We start from the raw sequence: 22,302 nt of genomic DNA on the forward strand, positions 1-22,302 counted from the left end.
TACAACCCTTTTGTTTTTTCCCTCACCAGTGCTCGTTGAGGCACATTGTAAGACTTCAGGAGCACAATCCACAATTTCTCGGACAGATTTTGTGTTTCCAACGTAACATTCCAAACAAGTTCCTTGGAGGTTGAAGAAGTGCGAATCTTAAGTTCCGTACAATGTAATTCTTCAGCTACTGGTATACAAAACTCTTACCAAAAGTGATCCAAGAGGTTGCCCAGAACAAAAGGAGGTTGGAATTCATTTTTGAGTATATCAATGCTGGCAAGCAACTAAAGAAAGGGTTTGAGGTTGATAATGTATGAAAATTGAGCTCAATTGTGCGGTTTTTGTAATCGTCTATTAAATCTAAAATTCTGTAGTAATGGCAACAAACTCGACCGACCGTTGAAGCTCATTGTAAAGGCCGAAATCAATAATGCTCGTGCCTCAAGGTTTGACTTTCAATTTGTTGCAAAGAATTTGAGGTTGAATTCATATGATAGCTACATCCAGGGTCTCTAGCCAGGATCAAAAACTTTGGAGAAAGAAGCAATTGATATGTTTTGTAACGTATGAACTAAACATTGCGGCGTTTAAAGGCTGGATACTGATGGCATGATAAATGTTCATGCACCAACCAACAAGTCATAACTTTTTATTCGTCTGCAATGTTTGCTCCATTAGAAGGCCCTTTCAACGACATATTATGGTTTTTCTCCTTACACGCTTCTTTTTTATGCCCATTGCCCTTGTGCTAGAAATGCTAAATTGATTGATAAACCGACATACTGTAGGTTCTTCATTAAGAAATGTGGGAGAGGGCAAATGTATTTTAATAAATTAGGCCTCTATAGTTTACAAACATTTACAAAAGTAGTCTAGCCTCAGTTTAGTGTACAAACCTTAGAAAATATTCTAACGGTAGTTTAGTGTACAAACATTACAAAGTATTCTAGCCGCAGTTTAGTGTACAAAGAAAAATATACTATGATTATTTTTCAAGTTTATTTCATGATGTAAAAAGCGATTCCGATCACAACTATGGCCATTTTAGCAACATCCCCATTCATAACGATTTCTCACCAACAATCTCACAACGAGAAACGAAATCCCAATTAACAGTGGTTTTGAACAATCGGCGTTATTACAAATATTGCCTTGACACCAACAAGAAACCACCTTCGAATTTTGGCTCTCATCTTTTTCTTCACATGAATCCTCTGCGTTTTCTGGAATGGAGTAATAACATCCTCGGACAGTGGTTGGTTTTTCTCCTTCCGTCTCTGGAACACATGTAACCCTCGATTTGAAAATTCGTAGGGAAATTGTGTAATTACAGGAATGAATAATTCAAGATATCATGTATACCTACAACAGAGTCAGGAGACTTGATGATTTCACTCACCCTTTGTGACCTTGGAACACCATTTCACGGTTGTATTGCATGTTACTTCTCGGTAGGCGTTTCCTCGACCGTCATAGCAATGAATGGCATCCACTTAAATCAAGAGATATGGAGAAAAATCTTTGTGATGACGAACAACACTTGGATGTCTGACATGTCGCACATTGGGAAAGAAGGTCGGTGACATGCATGAGTAAGTTTTTAAATTGGCAGTTTTGAGTGCTAACTATTTTTTATTGCAGACGTCACATGATTGTGGTTCAATTACGTACCCTGCAGCTTATAACGTTGCCAAACTGGGAACATGGCTTTAGTTGGATTGAAATAATGAAAATGTACATATGTAAGTATTTGAAGTTGTTACAGGTATACGGGTAGAATGACTTGAAAAAAAAAAGATTTCATCACCCACATACACAGAGAAACATAAAATTGAAAAAGTATCCAAAAAATTAGTCAACCATTTGACAATACATTTATCATTGATAGGTTGAAATGGAAATCAAAGTAAAAATTTGAACTTGAAGAGCTCGGAGATCTCTTTTGACTAATGTTGTGCAAATGATATTTCAAAAAGCAGTTATTTCACTTTTATGGAGGTTGCGTCGTGTTTGATGTGATTAAGATTGCTTCAAGATTGCTTCAGGGCAAAAACAGAGTAAAACTTGGTTGGTATTTTGCACCTTATTGTCCGGCTAATATAAAATTCTCTTTGTATTTAGAAATTTCTTTAAACAAAAGTAAAAAAAAGATATGGAGGCACTTTTCCAAACCAAGAGAATTGAATGTATTGCAGGCAACATATCAAAGTGGAACTCTAGAAAGTGCATCATACAGTGAATACATGGTTTCTTTATTTTAGTGCGTCATGGTCTTCGCTTCAACCGCTATAGTTGATGGATTTTGATTGCTTATTCATAAGAAAAAGGAAGGGATTTGATTGTTTACACCAAAACTAAAAAATATGGCCAATCAACAAACCCAAGACAATATTGTTAAATGAGAAAGAGAGACGCAAGAGAAGGAGAACCAACTACACTTTGAAAGTTATCTGTATCAAAATTCAGCCACAAAGTTTAGTTTGAAATGATGTCAAGGCTGTTCCAAGTCAGTCTCACTTAAATGATGAATAGAAAAATGACGATTTCAAGTTTGACATTTTTTAAGTCTTTGAGACCTTATTATCATACTTTTCAAAACCAGACAGATTTAGGAGTTTTACTTAGTAATGATGGACAGTAACACCCACTTATAGTGTAATTTTTGGGAAACAGCAATGTTTTCATTATAGCAAGGTTTTCACTATAACGAAATTCCACTTTCTAAGTCTGAAGAAAGGTGCATAGGTGAATAATAAGATCGAAAATTGGCAAGCCACTTTGCTTTAAAAAACAAGAGCATTAACGAGGACCCTCGTGATTAACCCAGTACATAAATCAAAGAAGGAATGCATTGTTTTGCTGACCTCCTTACCGCCACTGGGAACTGCGGAGCAATTCAAGGCGTAAAAATGTGTTAATTTTACTGTTACTTGATAAATGCATCAATGTTTTAGATTTTTTTTTCAGCAAGCTGTTTTTCAACCAACCGGCCTTTGAACGGTAGATGAGGAAATCTTCGGAAATGAAAGGCTTGGACACCAACTTGACAACGTCTGTTTCAGGAAATATTTAGCTCATGTTTTGATGAAAGCAATGCAGTAAAACCTCCGGTTTGTTGCCCCCAGGGTAACCAGATTTCTTAAAAATGGGGTTCTGAGATTTGCATAAATATTTTTTATAACGGGGTCGCTCTCAAAAACATTTGTATGGTGAAGATTTGGTTTCATAAGCTTTTCTCATTAAAACGGGGTTAGCTTTATCGGAATTCTACTGCACCATATTTTGAGCTCTTATGAGAAAATTTAAGAAATTTATATGTTGTGCTATTTTGAAAATCGTGCATGATTGTGTGTGCATTGCGGAGCTCAAACTGATGAAATGGACCTATCCAACCCCCAGGGCATTAGTCGTTCCTCAATAAAAGGAACGAATAACAGTTACAGTTACTCTGGTCAAAAATATTAATTCGTTACACAAACTTTACTCGAAAAAAATTTAATGGCGTTACTCGTTGCACTTCCTTTTACTAAAATTTAGATTACCAATATTTTATGGTTTACCCCGTCACGACCATTCTTCTCCAAAGAATTGAGGTTTTTGACTCAAGCAGTGCAAATGCGTAACATTTGAAGATTTCGTATCAACATTTTTCAATAATGAGCCTTGGCATTTAATCTTGGTATAATTGTTCAAAATACATTGCATCATAATGCTTTGAGAAGTCAACATTGGGACCCTGGATGGGATAATGATTGTTAAAGGTTTGAAACAATGTCACAAAAGTCATGGTGGAAAAACAGTAAGGGTGTCCACGGTGAAATTGCTACACACAAAATTGATTCGCAAAATTTGAATTTTCATCCGATTGTCATCAAATTTTCAGAGATTGAAAAATAACTATTAAACTTTATTTTACGATTTTACTCGAATTTTATTTACAATCCATACGCAAATATCCGCACTTTGGCCTTAATCCTGCCATAAGATTCTGCACACCCTGTGAATCAATCGTTTTTTGCATGTAAACCCATACTTTCTTCAGTTCCTTCACTGTCTTCACTACCTTAGGTCATTTAAGAAGGTGCTGCTTGATAATTGCCCAGGACTTCTTGATGGGGGGAACCTCCGGAGTGTTTAGAAGGTTGAACATTTTTGGCACAAAATTGACCTTATTGTCCGCATACCACTTCAGCAGGTCCTTGGAGTAATGATAATAATAATAATCTTTATTGCGACTCTTGGTCATGTCATGGCATAAAAGTAACTATAAAATAAAATCTGATGTATAAACATCATACAAAGAAATAAAACAAGAAAAATGTCAGGATGGTAAAGGCAATAAAATAGTTGACTAGAAAGTGATATCACAATGAGAATGACTAGAATTGGTTCAATGCACATGAAAAAAGGTAAGAGGTGAGTTACAGATAGTACAAAGGCAGGTAGGTAGAGGTAAGTGATGAAAATCTTGGTTATTGCAGTAGAGTGGATGGGCCAGATTGAACAGATCCTTTGTCAACTCCCGTCGCTGATGGTATTTGGCTGGGAGCCGGACAAAGGTGCGTGACTGCCAATACTCCGAAGGGATGTCGGGCCAAGGACAATAAGGTGTTAACAAGTCCTTGACCGGAAATGATAACTTGTGTCCGGACATCACCTCCGGAAAGGTCAGGTTCCCAACACTGTTGGACACTAACCTTGCCAGCCCGATGGTAAGGGGCTCGGTTTCACATAGAAAATGTGTCCATGCATTGTTGGCATATTGGGGCACGCAGAGGTATCGCTGAAGAGTAATGGCATGAGGCCAAATCCGGCCAGTTGATTGTTGGGTTATGGGCTGTTCTATACTTGTGGGTGAGAATCACCCACAAGGAGTTGGATGGACTTGATAACTGACTGTATTTCTGACTAGTACGGTATTTATACATGACTAGAATACATTCGTATGAGCATGAGCAGCATGCTCAACACCGGGATCCACATCTCCCTCACACAGGGGGGAGTCGTCGGGTTGCGGGTCCATCCGGTCCATGTTGCTGCGGTCCATGTTGCTCCAGTCCATGTTGCTTCCGGTCCATGTTGCTCCGGTCCATGTTGCTCCGGTCCATGTTCATCCGGTCCATCCCAAGGGACTCACGGGTCCATCCCAAGGGACTCACGGGTCCATCCCAAAGGCTACAAGGCCGTCCCACGGGGTTACAAGGCCGTCCCATGGGGTTACAAGGCCGTCCCATGGGTTACAAGGCCGTCCCATGGGTTACAAGGCCGTCCACGGGGTACAAGGCCGTCCCACGGGGTTACGAGGCCGTCCCACGGGTGTTACGAGGCCGTCCCACGGGGTTACGAGGCCGTCCCACGGGTTTCACGGAGGTCGTCCCAGCTTGGCCCACTGCCTCCACGTTTGATCCCAACAGGGCGAGTCACAATCTCAATCTTTGTAATTGAGGAGATCCATACGCTCCATCCCCTCACACTGGGGAGAGCTTCACGGGAGAACAGAGGGCCACAGCCGGTTAACCGACTGCGCCATGTTCTATACTTGTGGGTGAGCATCACCCACAAGGAGTTGGATGGACTTGATAACTGATTGTATTTCTGACTAGTATGGTATTTATACATGACTAGAATACATTCGTATGAGCATGAGCAGCATGCTCAACACCGGGATACCACACCTATGTACACCTGTCCGTTCATTGTGTCCTGGGTCACGGAAGGTGCACTTTGCTTCCCGCACGTGCAGATGGCTTGCCAAACCAGGAATTTCTTTGCAAATTTGGACATATTCTGAGTGCAGACATGCTCCGGAACGCTGAACTATTCCTTGGCCGTGAAAAACAGCTTGCCAGGGATCTCTTTGAAGTCTGCCTTCACATGCGTTTTGTCGTCCATGATGCAGCATTCAACAATTTTCAGCATGTTTAGGTACAACTTCCTTGCATGGGTTTTGGCGGACTTGTTCTGCTTTTCGTCGCTATTAGGGGCCTTTTGTACCTTAAACGTTGGAGGCCCAGCCTTATTTTTGGCCTTCTGAAAAAACTAAGGCTTAGGTGCAGCTTCTTAGCCACATCCCGAACGGGGGCATTTCGTTTGGGTTTTGGTTGAAGGCCCCAACTGCGCGGTTTTGATTTTTGCTGTAGTACGGAATACTTTTTCCTTCTCTTCTGGGCTTCCGATTGGTAGTCAATCGTTCCTCGAACTGCTTAATTACTCGCGACACCGTGGAATTCGCGATTCCCAACGTTTTAGCGATGACAATGGAACGATGTGAGAGATCCTTGTTCACGTGTTGAATGCGCAAGTTTTTATCACGCTCGAACTGTTCTTTCGACTCCATTTCCGCAAGTTTTGATGGAACTTTAGAACTTGCAGGATGTAAACAATGCACCATGATCAAAATCCACCCAAATTTTCATTAAATTCTACCCAACGGTTAAAAAGTTAGAGCAATTTCATAGTGTGGCAATTTCATCGTGGACACCCTATATGAAATTGGTAAAGCTTCTCTGAAAGAAGTGTATGTATCCTTTAAGTCGTGGAAGTGAGGAGGTTTTGGTAATTTGATGCATCATATTCAAGCACCGAATCTGATCTTCAGTCCAACGGAATTCGATCGAGAAGATGTAAACAATAAAAAAGCAAAAAGGCCTAGAACACCCTCAAAGTAGCTGGGGCAAGCGCAATTTTCAACCCTGACTTTCTATGATTAAAATATGCTAGATGAAATTAGTAAAAATGGCAATTTTTGTTGAGCTTTAAGGTTCTTTAGTTGTCACGAGACAAACGAAAAATTAGACTCCATTCTGGAAGCTGAAAAAGGAACGAGTAACGAGAGATTCTTTTAGATTTTGGGTCGTTACAATTACACAATTTTAAATTGTAATGCAATAACAGTTCCTTTTGCGAAAAATGGAACGAACTACTGTAATTTCGTTATTTGTAATTTCGTTATTTGCAATTTCTTTACTAATGCCCTGCCAACCCCATACAATTTATTAGCAATTGGGCAAATTTTATTGTAATATGTATGCAAATAAGTAAACGTGCTCCTAATATCCATCAAAAAGGTCTATGAACACTATAGTGTCAAAGCATAGATTTGCAAACATAGCAAAGTAAAATTATAGTTTTTCATTATTTGAGCTAGAACTTAATAACGCATGATCATCAAAGCTAAATAAGCCTTAGAATTTTGCAAAGTAGAAAAAATGCTAGATGTGTTTGAGTATTCTCCTTGAAATTTTTAAAATGCTTTTCAACCACCGTGACTCGAGACAAGAGACGAAAAGAGACGACCTTGTCCAACAATCGAGCCAAAACGTCAATTTAACCCCCCTCTTAACTGTCTTACGAATCGTATGGATCACACACGCATGGTCAAATATATTGTCAGTGTGACCTTAATTAAAAAAAAAACTCACCTTCCTGACGAAAACCGACTTTAAGCAGGATTACGTTTTCTTTAATTAAATTCGTTGACGAATAAATGGCATTGCTGATCCAGCTATGTTTTACGTGAATAAAAAAGACCGCATCCGTTCTTATAATAACCTAAGCTCTTACGAATAAAGCGGAGGAGGCAAATTATTCTTCAACCTTATTTTGACAATATTTCAACCAAATCCATGAAACTTCCAGACTATTTTTATGACGGGGGTACAACCGCAAACTTTTAACCGACCTTTAAAAAGCTAAGGTTTCCCAATACTAGTTGTATAAACCGGAATATGTTGTCTTCGTTTCATAATCATAGATTAACGCCTCTAATAGACAAATTACTTGCGTTTAATTAACTCTTGGCGGGTCCCCAATGTGTCGTTTCAAGGTTATTTGGCTGATTAAAGGTTAATGCTGCATTACGTTATATAAACGCATTCAACTTTGAAAATTTTAGAGCAACACCAATTCATTTGCAAAATAATATATTGGCACGAAAATAATTTCTAAATTTACTTTTATTGGCACCCATCACAATTCTCAGAAAATAAGAGTCAGATTTGAATTTGTCTTAACATAATTTGTAAAAAAAAAGTTATGTTGATTTTAAACCTAAGTTTTCACAAATGTCTTGTAAAACTAACACCATTGAGATGTTAGCCAGAATGTATCTCGTCACGTCGCTTACCTGTTGGGTTTGGAACATTGATGAGCACAAATATTGGAATGAGTACCATTGGAACAAGTTTATCCTTCATGGTTCCAATTGTGGCGTCAAGCTCGAAGAAAACGTGGTTGAAGCGCTCGCTCTCGGCTTTCAAATACGAGTGAATCACTTGGCTCTTCGTTCGATCCTGACGGTTTTTCATAAGTATGGAACTTGCCATACATGATGATCCTTGGAACTTGTTGTCACAAGTATACTTTCTTGTTATTGTACTGAAGATGGTGGACTCATAAGATTAACTATTTAGAGGATGAATACTTTCTTCGCCTTTCAAAGTTAGATTGAATGTCATGTGGAAGGTCTTTTTACGTTATTGTGCCGAGCTATGCGTCTAGTTGAATAATGGAAATTAAAGGCGTCCCACTCTCGTTGATGGTCTTCAAGATTCCCATCAATTATTCATCAATAATGAGCCTCAAAATGATGTCATTTGTCTACCATGACAAGTCGATAAAACATACAGCGTGAGTTTTGTTATTGAAGAACATCATTAACAAGTAATCAATTAAGTCAAAAAGGTATGTACTATGACCAGGCAGAAAATTTTCTGCTTTTCTTAGGAAAAAACGTTGCATTGTTTGAAAAATTTCGTTAAAGATTGTGGCTCAAAAATGTTACATAAAAGAGCAACAATAACCAATGAGAGAAATGCACTCGTAAGACTGGAGAGTCGAAGACCATTTACTTACTGTAAATGTACAAATATTCATTTCAAGCATTATGCTATATGGAGCACTTTTTATATATTTTCCGGTGTTTACGTCAAAATTCCCACCAAATGTCCGTTTCTGCTTTAATTTTATTCTATCTATTTTGTCTTGGCTTGGGTTTTTAAGGGCTTCACTAGTTCCTACATGGAATGCAATCCCAGGTACTATTAAAATGAAAGGTCGTCATTTTTGCATTTGATATCATTTTAATTATATACAATATCTTATCTACCAACGAATTTAAGTTGCCAGACCGGGCTAGCTCTTGAATATAGGGTTGGTCTGGAATTTTGGTCGGAAAATTGTCCAAGTCTGAGTTGAAAAATGCTACTGGATCAAGAGCATGTACTATGTTCTCTCCTCGAATTTTAGAGCATGGTGTGAAGAAAGGGTGTTTAGTAACTTTCAACTATGCTCTCATGACTTTTGAAGACGGTTTTTGATATCAGTAGATCAAGTAGTTGTTTTTTGTTTGGTTTGGTTTTTCTCGGGCTTTTCTAACCGCTACAGGGAATGTAGTCCCTAGTACTATTAAAATGAAAGGTTATAATTCGTCTATTTATTGTCCAAGTCTGACTTGAAAGATGCAACCGGATCAACAAGGCCAACGTATTACCTACGAACTACTTACCTACTTTTTGATTTACTGATGGAAAATACCGTGTTTAACAATCTTGAGAGCATACTTGAAAGTTACTTAACGATATCTTAACCACCGTGAGAGGGAAGCAAATTAAACAATGAAGGAGCCCGAGAAAGAAGAGAAGTGGACTTCATTGTTCGAACTTTCCTGCATTCTTAAGGGTTTGAAGGTGCTCGCAAAATGCTCATTAAGGCTCTACACTCTCTAGACTACCATCCGAGGGTGGGATTCGAACCCCCTGGGGACCAACAGACCACTCACCTACTTTGATTCCTTTGAAGTACTTGGAAAATCCCGAATCAAATTCTGCTCAATGATCTCTGGGTCACCGCCTTTGAGCACTCCACGCGTGGTTACTGGAGGGAAAGATATTTATCAAGTTTCGTCCATGAAGAATTCAGGCGTAGTCCACTAAAAAATTGGAAGGCTCAATAAGTACTGCCAATTGAAAGTCACTAGGCTTTTCAAACGTTTGGTGGAATTTGGATGGATCGGACATTAAAGTCTAGAGACAAGTGAAAATCGATATGTTGTTCACAACGTATACAAGTCGATTCTTCAGCCACAGATGGAATGTGCTGCACCCATCTGAGCTCTAACGTGTTCAACAAGCCAAATCAGTCCAAAGATGTTTCACCAGGAACATTGAGGGAATGAGAGAGCTGTCGCATTGCGAGAGATCAAAGAAGTTGGGATTATGCACTCTGAAGAAGTGTAAAGCTTTGAGATTTCATACTAGATACTAGGGCGCCCTCTATTTCTACCATGAAGGAAGTGTCACCACACTTCTTACTGATGACAAAATGTTAGCACCACATGTTTTTTTCCGTATTTCTTACATATTCTTGTCACTTGCCATGTAATGTCACTTTTAGCAAATGAATGTTGAGCTTAAATGATTTGAAATAATTGTCCAACGATGTCCTAAGATGGTGAACAGTTTTGTCAAAGTAGATTTGGAAGCACTGGATTTGCTAAAATCGTAGTAGTTTTTGCTGCGATTGTGGCGCAGCCTGACTAATTCACACAGCTAAAATCCGATCAGGTACTTTACACGTCTCTATACTGTACAAAATATTTCATTAAACTCTTTATTGGGAGAAATACCGGTATGTCTCATTGGGTACATTTTTTCTATCCCTGATTAGAAATACAATTGTTTGCTCTTTTTGGTGTTTGGGGACCCACTTTGGTTTTGATATTGTTTTGATATATGGTTTTGATATTGAACGTTTTTAAGAGCATCCATGTTGGTCTGCAAGCATCTTCCAAGTCAAGATTCCAGTTCAACTCTACATTCAAGGGTTAGCCCGGTCTGCCAACTCAAATTGGTTGCCAGATGAAACATCATAAAAGTTGCAACCGGTTATAAATCGGCAAATTACAATCTCCTATTTTGAATGCACTGGGGATCACATTTCCTGACTCTTTTCGATTCATAGGTTCATGGAAAAAAGTGTGAAAATGCGAAGTAGGCTGCAATGGGACATTCCATTTAGAAGTACCAATGTATCACAAACAACTGGACAAATCAGAAAAGTACATAACGCGGAGGTTCAGGATTTGTCATTTATTCACATTGCATTATTCCGAGGTTCGTTGGTTTAAATCCAAAACTGCCCCAATCCACCAAATCACTTGTAGCCTAAACTTTCAGTAATCCCAACTACTTTTAGCTCAGATTTTTGCTTTAGTCCAACTTGAAACTGGCAGCATGCGAAATATCAGTGTGCCAACTATATTTTATTGAGAAATATCACACTAATATCGTTGCAATTACAAAAGACACTCTGAACTCTGTGGAATGAGTTGGTTGAATACATGGTGGATCAAGTTTTTCATAAATCATTCAAAGCTTTGCCCTATTATGCAATGCAAACGCGTGACCTCTTTTTAGAAGCGACTGACTCCCGGTCGGGAAGGTTTCAAAACAAAGCCCATGTTCTTTGACAATTGGCAGCCAATTAGATCGGTCGAATTTGATGACGTATACTCAACCTCGCGTATCTATGCCTAGAGCATCTATAGGACGGATCACCTCTTGACAAACTAATTACAACTTTAGGTATAACCACGTACTTGTAGAAATGTGGACTGTGGACAGAAGCATTTTTTTATCTCCTATGTTGTTCACTTAATTCCAAGTAAACGCTTTAAAGGACCACGAGATGATATTGAAAAGATGAACTTGGCCAAATTTGAGCCCAAAACTATGCTTAGGGAACTCAGGAGATATGTCCAAAGTCATGTTAACACTACATAAAATTCGAATTTTCGGCCCGCTCTTGGTCAGCTACAAACGCTTTTGATAACATAACTTTGAAACCAACCACTTCACAATTAAATGGTATAAAAAGACCTGCTTATAATTTCAGAAATCTTCATACTTCATTCCTTATTTTATTACCTTAATTTGGAAAGTGGCTCAGAGTTGTCATGCCCAAGAGCTGACCGATTTGGCAGTAAGCTCGTTCACAGTCCATATTTCTAGAAGTTCGTAGTATAATCCAGTCAAGTTTGAGAAAAAACGTAATAGGTTGTAAATTCAAACCTCTCAATAAAGGTACATTATGTTGGGTCGTAAATATGTCAATCCTTGTTCAAAACTTGGATAAAGAAAGCCTTTAAAAACATCTCTTTACTTCGAACAACATAAACAAGGCAGAGATTGGAAATAGTATTGCTTTTTTCTTTTAATTTTCTCACATTAATTATATACTATTAATCAACTGATTACAAGATGGGTCTAATACTATCACAGTGCTTGAATGTCAGTTCCTTTAGTCAGAGCCAGGGTGGGCAATTTTGAGAATTAGCGTGACTTTTGGACACCAAGTGGACAAAAGTGTCCAAAAGTGGACAAAAGGGTCCAAAAGTGTCCAAAAGTGGACAAAAGTGGACAAAAGTGGACAAAAGTGGACAAAAATGAACAAAAGTGGGCAGAATGTGTCCAAAATTAAGTACAAGTGTGCAAAAGCGGATTGACAAGCAAACACTTTTAAACCCTAAATCATGTTATTTCTTTACCAAATCTAGATGTGAACCAGCAAATAGAATCGGTAATCAATAAAATCTAAGCTTTCTTCAAACACATAAATATGAAGTAACAACTAGCCTTTTCACTAACGTTTTTAATTTCCAAGATATACACTTAACGAAATTCGTTATCTTGATACAATACAGCTTTATAAAGTCAAAACAAATATCTTTAATATATTTTGAATGTTAATAAGTCAAAGCCACACTATAATCAGGGCATTTGGTGGCTGGGTAATTTTAATAAAGATTAAAAAAAATAATTTTAAAAAAGCTTAGGAGCTGAATATCAAATATCCAATAATACTTCTCATATTTGTAATATACATAACATATTTATAAGGAGTGCATGAATTACACTTTTATAATACATCTAAAAACTAAGATATATGTTTCTTTAAGAAACATTGGGAATCTCATTTCCTGACATCAAGCGCATCTTTAAAAGTTAAAAATATGCCTAACAATGTCTCAATTAACTTACTTATGGAAGAAAAACCATAAGTATAGGAAAATATGTCATTATTAGATTTTAGCAATTCGTAAGAAATTCAATTTTTAATATTAGTACTTTTTAAGAAGAAATCCCAAATGACTGATGATTTTAAGTAAAACATTTTTGCAAAAAGTTAATAATGTTGAATAAATGAAGCCAGATAACCAGAATATAATGTTTAGCTATTTCAGTTTTTCAATCCTTTGCAACAGCTGCATTCTACTAGAGGGAGACTTTGTTCCCTGCTTGCTTTCTAATCTAACGTAAGAAAAAAAGAGTTAAGAACCTGTCTTTCAAATACCTTTTTTGGGTATGTTAGAGGTATATGGCAAAGGTTTTAAAGAGTTATCTTGCTCTTGGAACCATCAATGAGCAATTTTTGAAGTAGAGGATAGGTTTCATACAGAATATCCTTTATATTTGTAGTTTTAAAGGTTCGTATTTTTGGACACTTTTGTCCACTTTTGTCCACTTTTGTCCACCCTTATTTTTGGACACTTTTGGACACTTTTGGACAGGGGTGGACAAAAGTGTCCAAAAATGAAATGCCCACCCTGAGCACCACACACTTTGAAAGAGATGTTCGGGTAAGGTCTCATTACACATTTTGCAAAGCTCGAACAAGACAGTTTGATGAGTCAATATGGCATTTTGTTCTTAAATTCAAGACGCCTTGTTCATTCTTTTAGTTTGGGTGTTAATTCACATCATCCACAAATTTTGAAAGTATTCAACAAATGGATGTTGTTCAGATTTGATTTGAAGAGGTGCAAATCATCAAGTAAATTTGATTGCTCTAAAGGAGTATAACTTAAGACTCGGTTATTGAGTCTACCTTGAATTTTATGATATATCCAAAGCGACAAGAATATACAAGAAGGAGAGGAAATAGCATTGTCTTACAAAACTCAAAAGTTTGTTTAAAGCATACTATAGAGTAAACTTTTGACAACACATGAATTTGTCACCCAAGAAATTGGTTCCTTTTGGTCTCCTGATCTCAACAAGTGTCATTGTATACTATTATAATTTCGTCTTAGCAATTTCTTTTCCTCCTAAACCTCCAGGATTGAGAATTGTAGGCCCTTAAAAAACGTGCTACCTGCCTCCTAGCCATGTTTGAGATCCATGTCCTACATTATCTATGCATGAGAACGTTTATAATGAAGAAATGTGACATTTATTATTCACGGACCCGTTCAAGTTCCGCAACATAGTACATAGCGTGGTAAAACGTAATTTAAAGCATATAACTGAGCAGAAGCGTACAGAGAGCCATAAGGGGCCCTAGACTCGAGATAGATGTGGCGCTATTGCAATAATCATAAGCGCAATAACAAGTGGTAATGCGAGCCCCATCGCGATCCACTGTGGTGCAACCATCGTCCATCATACCCGTGTGAATCGGAGCAATGCCAGAGAAACAGCCGAGTTTGATTTGACCGCCTAGAGATCGGGACTCTGCAAACAGAAATGATATTAATGAGAACACGTGCTTGGGAGGCCGATGGAATCAGCCAACCAAGAGCGATCCCTCCCTGCCCTATTATTTGTTATTTGGGCTACGTACGTTCATATTCCCTGAAGCAATAGTCGGTGCCCGGTCGACAGTGTTCAATTTGTTGGCTTTCTTGGCCTACAATGCCGAATCCGCGGTAGCATTCTAGGGTATTCACTATAAGTGAAAAAGGACATGGTTATGTATCTAATGAAGAATCTTTTTTTTTGTCTTTGTGAGAACGATTAATGTTCGGTTGAAATCTGTTTTATAGTGGGGACAAAGTTAGGGTTAAAGGCAGTGTTGGTTTTTGAAAATTTGGCCATGGATCAAAACATGTCAGATAGAGTTCATATGTTCATAGAATTGGAGAGTCGACTTTGGTAATCTTAAAACTGCGAATCATGAAACTGGACTCATGAGGGAAAAAATATCAAAATCGATTTGGTGCAAAAAAATCAAGGATAAAACCGCTAATGCATTTCATGTACGGAAATTTTCAATCATCTGTGGCAATAACAGCAGATCTTCAAAGAACAACTCATTCACACGATTTGTTTTTGAACGTAAAATTGGCAAGCATGGAAAAAATTGATATTCGGATGATAACCAAAATCCGGTTGGATGCATTTCTACAACACAAAGAAATAGATCAAAAGGATAATGCATAGATTAGCTACCTGAATAAATGGTTCCAATGAGGAGGAGAGCAACGCAAGGTTTTTGAATACTCATCTTTGTGTTGTGCACGTACGTATTCTTAGTGTTTTGTAAAGTTGTAACTTCTTGGATTGTTTTGAATTGACTGACGCTTCAAACCCTTGTGCTTCATATGTAGTTTCTCGGCGACGTTTCTAGAATACAACCACCTCCAGGAGACCATACAATACACCTCTCCCTCCCAAATGGTTGCACAAAAAACAAATTCCTGTGGTACTGAAGTGTGGAATATTTTTTCAAAAGCAAACTCTCCAATGCTTTACTTCATGATTCAAATGTGCTCATACCGAAAATAATGTCACTATTTACTTAAATAGAGGTCACACGAACGCACTTGAAAACGGGAATGTCAGGGAGTGCTGCAAGGGTACAAGGTAGACCCACAGACGATGACGCTTTGAAGCCAAAGAATACACCTTGTACCTCTCTTTTTACTGATAAAGAATAACAACGAAAACGTTGAGACTGAAAAGTAGAAATAAAAAATATCCGCTCCCAAGGAAGATTCCTGTTAGAGATTTTTTTAATGTGAAGGAAATGAGTCACTCCTGCGTCATGACGAGCAAAATGACACATGTGTGAGAATGAACGAACCTTTTCAGACGGGTGAGAAAATTGGCCAGGAAAGTGTGGGCAAAGTGAGCAAGTTTTGCATTGAACTGGTTTCTTTCGGTTAGTTGAGTGATAAGTGAGCAAATTTCTAGTTTTCAAGCCAAAACTAGTATGGATAGGCTTGAGTGATTGCTGACAAAAGACGGGGATTAGGGTTTCCAGAAACCGCTTTCTGATCATTCAAATACCATTCAAAGACCGTGAATTAAGCGCACAAACAAACAAATTTGTGCTTAATTGAAAACCGTCGGTTATAATTGATCATTGCCCATTATCTGTCGAGATCAAAACTTTTTAGATCCACTTTCATTAATCGGCAATAAGCACTAACATAACTCTCATAAAGCTCTATGGATCATGTTTTGAACCTCTTCAAAGTTATAATTTATGTAGATATACTACATTTTGAATTCATTATGATTAAGGGTAAAGTGGTCGGAAATTGGTGAAATCCCTCTTCTTGAAAGCAGATCACATAATGTCCATGAACAAAGTACATGATGTTCAAGTTCTCAAAGTAGGTGTGACATTAATCCTTTCTTTGATCCACTGATTTTATCTACCAATGTCGCAAAATATCGAACCACCTACAACTGCAATTAGAGAAATCAACGTGCTCCACCCATTAAATTTCCGAGAGGTTTTTTCTCACTTATCAATATTTGACTAACACCCGATAATTCGTGGAACACCTTTTCTTTGATCAATCAAGAGTAATTGGACATGAGGGGAAGAGTACCAAAGACAAATGTTTCAAGATCGAAAAGAATTGCATAATCAAGGAAAGTTATAGCTATGAAGAGTAAATGATTACCTTTATTGCGGCTCACAGTCGTACTTTATCCATTTGTAATATGTAGAAAGTGTGTGTAAGAATGTAATGTACGGCGATGGATCAAAAAAAAGAGTGAAATGGTCAGAATGATAAAATGGATGACTGGAATGTCATATCACAATAAAAATGATTTGAATTGGTTCAGTCAGTGTAAATGAAAAAAGTGAAGAGGGGAGTAGGGGAGTCGCAGACAATGCAAAGAGAGGTAGATAGATGATAAACGTTATTCTCCACCGATTAGTTGGCGGGGCTCATTTTTAAATTTGTGACAAACTGTTAGAAAGGTTTGGAGAGAGACCTTAAAGGCTATTAATATCGTGTAAGGTTAGGTTGGGTTAGGTTAGGCAAGGTTAGGTTAGGTTTGATGAGGTTAGGTTAGGTTCAAAAAAGTAGTACCGCCAACTAATCGGTGGAGAATAACGTTTACCGTAGATAGGTATAGAGATAAGTGATGAAATTATTGGTTGCCATAATAAAGTGCAAGATAGAATAGATCCCTTGCCAACTTCTGTCCTTCCTGGTGGAATTTGGCTGGAAGCCCGACAAACGTGCATGACCGCCAATACTCCGAAGGGATTTCGGGCCAAGGACAGTAGGGTGTTAACAAGTCCTTGACCAAAAAGGACAATTTGTGTCCGGACATCACCTCCGGAAAGGTCAGGTTCCCAACAACTTTGGACACTAACCTTGCCAGCCCGACGGTGAGGGGCTCGGTTTTGCATAAAAATTGCGTCCACACATTGTTGGCATATTGGGGCACGCACAGGTATCGCTTGAGGAATTTAGTGAATATGGCATTGGCGGATTTGAGGGCGGATTGGGCGGAGTTTGGAAGCCACAGGTGAAGGCCGTAGAGGAAAATTGGAGTGATGTAGGTCCAGAAGAGTTGAAGAACTATTGCAAGGGGAAGATTCTTGATGCGCAGTCTATTGCACATGTTTCCGATCCTAGCCCTGGCCTTAGTTATTGCAGAGTTCAGGTGATTGGTGAAGGAGAGTTGGGTGGAGAAGGTGAAACCGACATAGTTCAAGTACTTGACAATTTCAATCGGACTATTGTTGATATGGAAGGAGGTGGGAGGCAGACGACCTTTATGGAAAACCATGGCTATAGTCATGATGGTATTGATTTGAAGGCCGTTCCTTTGGGCAGTAGTCATGGAGCACATTGATGGCATTTTGCAATTCCACGGCTGATTCAGCCAAGAGAAGCAGGTCGTCTACGTATTGCAGATATTGTACTGGAAAATGGGTGATGGTGGGGCCTTGGTGGGTGAGGGCTTTGGGCAGGTCGGATACATAAAGATTGAAAAGAATTGATGATAGGGGATTCCCCTGTGGAAGGCCAATGGAAGTGAAGTAGCAGGGGATAGGTCCTCACCAGATCGAATGGAGCTTCCAAATCCTGCATAGATGTTGGACAGCAGGACACAGATTGAATGCGGAACTCCCCACCGTTGGAGTTTGAGGAAAAACCACGTTCAGTCCACCTTATCAAATGCTTTGCATGAATCCAAAACGCATCCATACACTCTCCTCTTATTGCTGATGTTGGAATGCACAATTTCAAAGAGGAGAGTAGCTGCCGTGGTGGTAGAGTGGCTTCTCCGAAAACCCAATTGGAACTTGGGAAGGAGATCCCTATCCTCAGCCAATCCAGAGAAGCGAGCAGCTAAGAGGGTGGACATCATCTTCAAAAAGGGGGGGTTCTCCAGGGCGATAGCCCGATGGTTGTTTGGAATATCCCTGGGCCCTTTCTTATGGGTGAAGATGATAGCTGACTCCATCCACTTTGGTGGGAAGAAAGAAGAATGGAAGGCAAAGCTGAAGAGTTCTTGGAGGAGTGGCTGGGCTTGGGTCTGGAGAAGTGAAAGTTGGAAGGGAGAGACCCCTGATGTTGATGAGGCTTTGCTCTTCATCTTCTTGAAGGCCACGTCCATCTCGGGATCCGTGAAGGTCTATAAAAGGGATGGTGTTCTTCTAGGCAGCCCTGGACTTCCTCCACTACTGTTTCCGATGTTGATGCAAACAGTCGTTGACAGTGGCATAGTATTTTTTACAATAATCTTTCATTTTTGCTTAACATGATTTTTTTTGCTCTTTGACAATTTTGCCAAAAAAGTCTGTTGCAAAGCATAAATAGAGCTAAAATAGGGCTTTTTTGAGCAGCTCTGGTAATGTATCCAACTTACGTACCTTCTTTGGCAAATCCATCTTATTAATTGGATGCATTCGTGAAGTACGGCAATGAACGTTATGACAATGTCTTGGAATAAATCTAATGGACAGGTGTAGTCGTGAGTTGGACTTTGTGACGATCTGGTTGTGGTATTTCAATTTTGGCTAATAATTGAACCATCTCATAGTACATCTCATGTACGTAGTATGTACATGTATTGTAATGAAAACTGTATACATTCAATGAGATGCTCGTCTCACAATAAAGACTTTAATTCAAAATCTATCACACGTCACATTTTTAACCTATCAAAAAAGCCAAGGTCCATCACAGAAGATGCCTTGTTTTATTAGATTAGATATACTTCTAGAGACCTATTGGATGTGGACACCTATCAGCACACGAGATATTACGCGAATAATCATCAAGCTCATCAAATTGGTCTTTCAACAGTTTCGTCTTTCCACTTTGAAGATCATATTACTTAAATTGTTCTCAAGATCCTTACAACTCATACACCGAAAGGCAATGGCCAATCTAAATTCGCTTCTTATGAATGCATCATCTCTTTCTTGAACAGAGAGACAAGTTAAATCTCCCTTTATTCCTTCTTCATCAAAAAAAAAGGGAACTTTTTTACGGACTACCAAACTATGAATAGCTAAAATGTCAATAAATTCATGGTTCTTTGACCGCATGCCATGTCAAGTTTTCAATTATTAGATATTCAGGATATCTCCCGGCTATGACATGAGAATTGCAAATTGATGTGGTATGTCTTGGTCATTGTCAATCCATGCATTTCAGATGCGGAATCTTGAACAACTCACAACAAAAAAGCAATGTCACGCACTCTTTCGTGGATGGTTGTGTTGTAATATTTATGGTATCGTCTGATGGAGCTTCTCAAGATCCAAAATTTGATAATGGACATAGAGGTCAAAAGAGCCATCACGCTCTTTGACCGACAAACAAGGATTTGTTGTAAAAGTCGAATCCTGCTGGGGAAGCTTCCATTGGAGATCGGAATTGGAGATGGGTAGATCATTTTATCTAAGGAAAAAAGACGGAGAACATGAAATTGAATAAAGGATGAAGGTAATATTCCGAAGAAATAATACTTCTTTTCAAACAAACTCTAAATGTTCGATCCTGTCTATGATGAAATGAAATTGAGCAAAAGGACCCGCCTGATAACAACATGTACCGAAGCTCCGAATGAAAGTCGAAACCTATCTTGCAATCATTCCCAGTTCAAGGCCACACAAACTAATAACACCCTAACATTTTACACCGTTTTTCACCCCAAAATCTTCTCTTATATACCATACTCACTTGCTGCCATTTCTAGTTCTGGACTTGGCCCGTGTGCCTGGCAATCTCTTGAGCTCCTCCTCGGCCTCGTTGGGTTTCAAGTCGTTCTGCGGATCTGCCTTGGGTTCACTGCACTCTATGGCAATGTGATCCTCGAGGTTCTTCTGTGTCGAGTAGATCTTGCCACATTGATGGCATTTGAATGCATTGGGAGTGGGTGCGGAGAGGTCCGCGGTGACCACGACGTCATTGGCTCGACCCAAGATCATTTTGGTGAGCATGGAGCCCTCCGCTAGGCGTTTAAGCAGATCCGGATTACTCTCAATCCCCGGCCTTTTGAGGCGAAGCTCTCGCAAGCTGCCCAAGGTCGGGGCTAGAAAGTCCAGATTGGACTTGAAGGACATTTGCAGCTTCGCGAACGACCTGACTCCAAATGGCACCTGGGTCTTCATGTCACTGGGGCTTGTGTCGTCCGCTATGGATTCCAGGTCACTTTCTTCGACTCCTTCAGACGGCTCTTGAGGCAGGACTATTCGCTCCTGACCCACGATCATGTAATGGACGTTGGACTGAACAATCTTCACCACGCGAGCCTTGGCGAACTCCTTGGGCAGCTTGAACCTGGCTTTCTTGTTCTGAGGCACTTCCAGCACTTCACTACAATGATGACAACTGGCCCATGGAGACACGGAATCCTCGGGCATCTCCTTCACGAAGCAATGACTCAAACCATGAGCAAACATGAGCTTCACACACGGGGTTCGGAAATCACAGCTTTTGCACATGTACTCGATTTTTCGGGCCTGACCCGGCACTTTACACTCCTCACTATGTTCTAAGAACTCTGACAACAGATCGTACTGTCCACATTTTGCGCATTTATATGTCAAATCAAAATGGGTCCGGGCGTGTTTGAAAAAAGTGTCCCCGTTCGTTCCCAAGGGCTGATGGCACGTCTGACAAGTGGGAACACAGATGCGAAACTTGTGGAACCCCTGGTCTTTCTCACTCATAAACGGGAAAAAACACGTCCCACAATATCCCAGGCTATTTTCGACCAAAACTGGCGTCTGACCTGACCCATTCGAGATCTCTTTACCCTTCTTAACTGCCCGATTCTCCCAATGATCAGGAACATCATGGAAGTGTTCATACAAGCTCACAGCCGTCCCATAATCACATTGACACACCCCACAATAAAATAAAGCCCTCTCTGATGCTTTATGAACGTTAAAATGCTCTTTAAGCGCCTTAGCCGTCCTAAATTTGTCGGAACATTTGGAACAAGCATACTTTTCCACGGCTTGCTTCACAGCCTTAACAGCCTTGGGAGCCTTGGCTCCCCTGTTAGCAATACGATGGGAATACACATGGAGGGTTAATTCCTCCAAATCTGTGAAGGATGCTGTACACTTGGGGCAGTAATGCAGGATACAACGCTGTCGCCGCTCACGGGTCGACCTCCGACGACCCCCATCTTCAATGGTACCATTTTTAGTCACGGCCTTTTTACTCTTCTTCAATGCCGGGATCTCGTAATCCTCGTCGCTACTGAGAGGATTACCCGGATCACTCTGACTGTTACTCTCACTACTATCCATATCCTCAATGGGTGAACGGTTCCGTTTCTTACGTCGAGGCATGATTGATTGAAAGGGATTGGGTCGTTAGAAGATTCAAATAAATGATGATAAAAGATAACTTTGAGGGACAGAAGGGAAGAGGGCGCTGGGGTCAAGAAAAGGGGCAACTAAGGAACAGGATTTAAGAATTGGAACAGCGATTTTTTGAGATTAGGATGATGCGGCCTTGATGGGGGTCTGATGAGTGCCCGACCCTCAGGGGAGGGGCGCTTGTGTTGAATGTGATTGAGCGCACATTATACGATAACTAGAGGATAAACAGCCTTTTGTCTCGGATGTTGCCTTTCGATTTAGTGTCTCTGGAATTTGGCTGTGTAAGAAAGCGCAAAATGACAATTATTTGCCTAGNCTTTTTTGAGCCAAGTAGTTTCATTTTGTATATATATGATATAAGAAGGGCAGAAAACAGGGCCATTTGTGAATTAACAGAACTACAATATTACTTGTTTAAATGTCAATGAG

At 39.5% G+C, this 22,302-nt stretch overlaps 2 protein-coding genes across 3 annotated transcripts; both read right to left on the reverse strand.

Moving 5' to 3' along the window:
- Positions 1–780: 780 nt before the first annotated feature.
- Positions 781–10,049, reverse strand: LOC131882563 (uncharacterized). 2 transcript variants are annotated; one of them, XM_059229753.1, is made up of 4 exons: positions 9,770–10,049; positions 8,117–8,367; positions 1,391–1,483; positions 781–1,268 (listed from the first exon to the last, which is right to left on the reverse strand). In XM_059229753.1, exons 2-4 carry the CDS (start codon positions 8,313–8,315, stop codon positions 1,036–1,038), a joined length of 525 nt encoding a protein of 174 aa, XP_059085736.1. In that variant the 5' UTR covers positions 8,316–8,367; positions 9,770–10,049; the 3' UTR covers positions 781–1,035. The 2 variants fall into 2 exon arrangements, with proteins under 2 accessions (XP_059085736.1, XP_059085735.1); XM_059229752.1 differs by lacking the exon at positions 9,770–10,049 and having other exon boundaries at positions 8,117–8,524.
- Positions 10,050–14,197: 4,148 nt separating this feature from the next.
- Positions 14,198–22,148, reverse strand: LOC131882026 (uncharacterized). The gene is made up of 4 exons (XM_059229046.1): positions 20,219–22,148; positions 15,219–19,936; positions 14,611–14,715; positions 14,198–14,501 (listed from the first exon to the last, which is right to left on the reverse strand). Exons 1-2 carry the CDS (start codon positions 21,838–21,840, stop codon positions 19,933–19,935), a joined length of 1,626 nt encoding a protein of 541 aa, XP_059085029.1. The 5' UTR covers positions 21,841–22,148; the 3' UTR covers positions 14,198–14,501; positions 14,611–14,715; positions 15,219–19,932.
- Between the last annotated feature and the right edge of the window lie 154 nt (positions 22,149–22,302).

The sequence above is a fragment of the Tigriopus californicus genome, chromosome 6 (genome assembly GCF_007210705.1).
Source record: "Tigriopus californicus strain San Diego chromosome 6, Tcal_SD_v2.1, whole genome shotgun sequence".
Taxonomy (NCBI): domain Eukaryota; kingdom Metazoa; phylum Arthropoda; class Copepoda; order Harpacticoida; family Harpacticidae; genus Tigriopus; species Tigriopus californicus.